The following is a 2,499-nucleotide window of genomic DNA, read 5'->3' on the forward strand; positions in this document are numbered from 1 at the left end:
ACACATTTTAATCCATAATTAATCATTCATTTAAAATCACATCTTATATTTTGAAGGTTTAATAAAACTCAAAACAGCTCAACTAATGTTTAAATAAAATAGTGCCTGCCAATATACAAAAGATGTTTACAAGCAGAGAAAGGGGGTCATGATTTGAGGAGGGAACTAAATTTAAAACAATGTGCCAAAACTATTAAAAGCAAGTGCATTTCTGTATGTGGGGTTAAATTACATTATCTAGAAAATGTGCAATAATTAAAACAAATTTTAAAGGCAGAATTATTGATAAGTATAAGTTAGGATGACTTTTTTTTTTTCAAATGGCTTTAACTACGACAGTTGTTGATATATGAAGATAAAAATTGGTGTACTGGCAGCTGAGAGTGAGCTCTGTCATATACTGGAGCTGAAAAGGAAATAAAATCCAAGATGGCTACTTTTTTCTCACTGAAGTTTAATACAGCGGCATTCATCATCCTTAATACTCAATTAAATGTTTCAAAATAATTGGTGCAATTTACACCTCTTGGTCTTCTGCTTTTTCTAAATTCTTTGTGCTAACGTTTGCTTCTTTCTTTGCTAATTTTAGCTTTTTTTCTGCTATTTCAGATATAATTCTGCATCCTTCTGCTAACTTCTACATTTTTGAGATTCTTTCAGCTAATTTGAGCTTTTTTATGCCTCTTTCGCATTTCAAATTGAACTTGCATTGAACTTTAATTCATTAATTCATTTATTGATTTATATAGCACTTAACAACCAACTAAGGTGACCAAAGCACTTTACAGTAAAAATCACATCACAAGAAAACATAAAAACAAGAGAGAAAAAAAATGTCCACAGCTACATGGTATTAAAAAAGGCTGTCTAAAGAAATAWGTCTTGAGCTTAGACTTCCTCTGGATGTGAGCATGTATGATTAAACAGGGTTCAAGCAGGTTTTACTAAGTTAAATTTAAGACCATAAGGAATGACATTTAAGACCAAACTGATGCACTAACTAAAACAATCAAATAGTCCCAGAAATTTTAACATATAAACCTTTTATTGCTATCATTTTAGCTATTAAAGAATATTTAATTTTAATAAAAGAACACTGAATTATTTTAAAGAAATGGTCATATCTATGAGACCTTCATATTGACCGCTGTGGATTGCTTCCAACCGAGTGCAAAAATCACTGAAATCAAGCCAAGTCTCATTGAAAACACACTTTCCTTTGTTTAAACGACAAGCAGTAGACATGACTGAACTTCTTTGTTTTTTTGGGCGGGTGAACAAGCCGCCATATGTAAAAAGGGACAGAACTTAAGCTAGTTGCTTCATCCTGCCTCTTCTCAAACCTTTTTTTCCCCTTTCTCTTTTTTATTATATTTACAGATGTTATATTTGAGATAAATAAAAAAAACTGTGCAAAAATATTCAGGAAGTTGCTTAAAGGCCCTGTTCATCAGATTCTGTTACAGTATGTAACAAACACTGTGCAAGAAGGCGGTGATCATAGCAAATGAGCTCATGTCATTGCAACTGCTGCAAAAAAAACRACACTTTTAATGTTTGATCGTTAATATGTTTAACCTGCAGTTGTGCCAGTGGTTGATTCATCAGATGTGGTCACAAAGCGACTGATGTTTGACCTTAATTTTTGCACTCACATCTGCATTTAGTGCTGTTCGCTTGAAAATGAAACAGCCATGTTGCAAAGTTCACAGCATGTTTAAAGAGGCTTTCTGTGTGGTGTTTGATTTGAGTTCTGTTCTGTTCAATTAATGCAAACATCTTAGCATCAAGCTTCCTTGTTAAAAAACCAACAAACTGAAAGCTAATTTCCAAACCAGAAGCACGTGAGAAGCTGCTTTGCTGAAGTGTTATCCATTTAAAAGCTGATAAACAGAGACATCATACCTGCTGCAGGGCTCTGATCTGTGCGCCCATACTGAATGGCTGCTAGCCCGAGTTTATTCAACCATCTGAAAAGAACAAATGATTCGAACTTACTGCACTTCTGATTCAAATCGAGAACACATTTAAARTACAGAACCGTAGGCGTGGTTGTACTTACAGGTTCATGTCCTCGTGATTCTCAGCCGCAAAATAAAACATTGTTACTTTAGGATGGCAYGCTTTAAACGCACTGCAGGAGGAAAAACAGGCAGGAAATTATTTTTTTAAAGTGGTTTTAAATACCATTAAACAGACAGACTTAACAATAAAAAGAACCAATCAGACAAATTATCAAGAGGGGTTCAGTTATTTTAAGTATTTTTTTTTGTTTGTTGAAGTAAAATTGCAAAAATAAGAGCTCTCTGTTAGCATTAGAGAAAAAAAAATTGTTAAAATTTGCAGAAATGGACAGAATATGAGGGTATTTTTAAACTTCTCAGAAAAGGGCAAGAAAGCAGAAAGTCAAGAAACAAACCAAGGAAAGAATTAAAGAGGAATTAAGTCGACGTTTCTGCATGGTTAGGTCAAAATACTTACTTTAATGCAGTTTATATA

General features: G+C 33.3%; 1 protein-coding gene across 1 annotated transcript in view; it reads right to left on the reverse strand.

The window, feature by feature from the left end:
- LOC106519151 (connector enhancer of kinase suppressor of ras 3) overlaps positions 1–2,499 on the reverse strand; it is a 46,337-nt gene that overhangs the window by 2,069 nt on the left and 41,769 nt on the right. The window contains exons 20-21 of the mRNA XM_014010701.1: positions 2,063–2,134; positions 1,906–1,970 (exon numbers count right to left, since the gene is read on the reverse strand). Of these exons, the coding sequence (XP_013866155.1) occupies positions 1,906–1,970; positions 2,063–2,134 (137 nt within the window). The remainder of the gene's footprint in view (positions 1–1,905; positions 1,971–2,062; positions 2,135–2,499) is intronic.

The sequence above is a fragment of the Austrofundulus limnaeus genome, unplaced genomic scaffold (genome assembly GCF_001266775.1).
Source record: "Austrofundulus limnaeus strain Quisiro unplaced genomic scaffold, Austrofundulus_limnaeus-1.0 Scaffold2, whole genome shotgun sequence".
Lineage (NCBI taxonomy): Eukaryota > Metazoa > Chordata > Actinopteri > Cyprinodontiformes > Rivulidae > Austrofundulus > Austrofundulus limnaeus.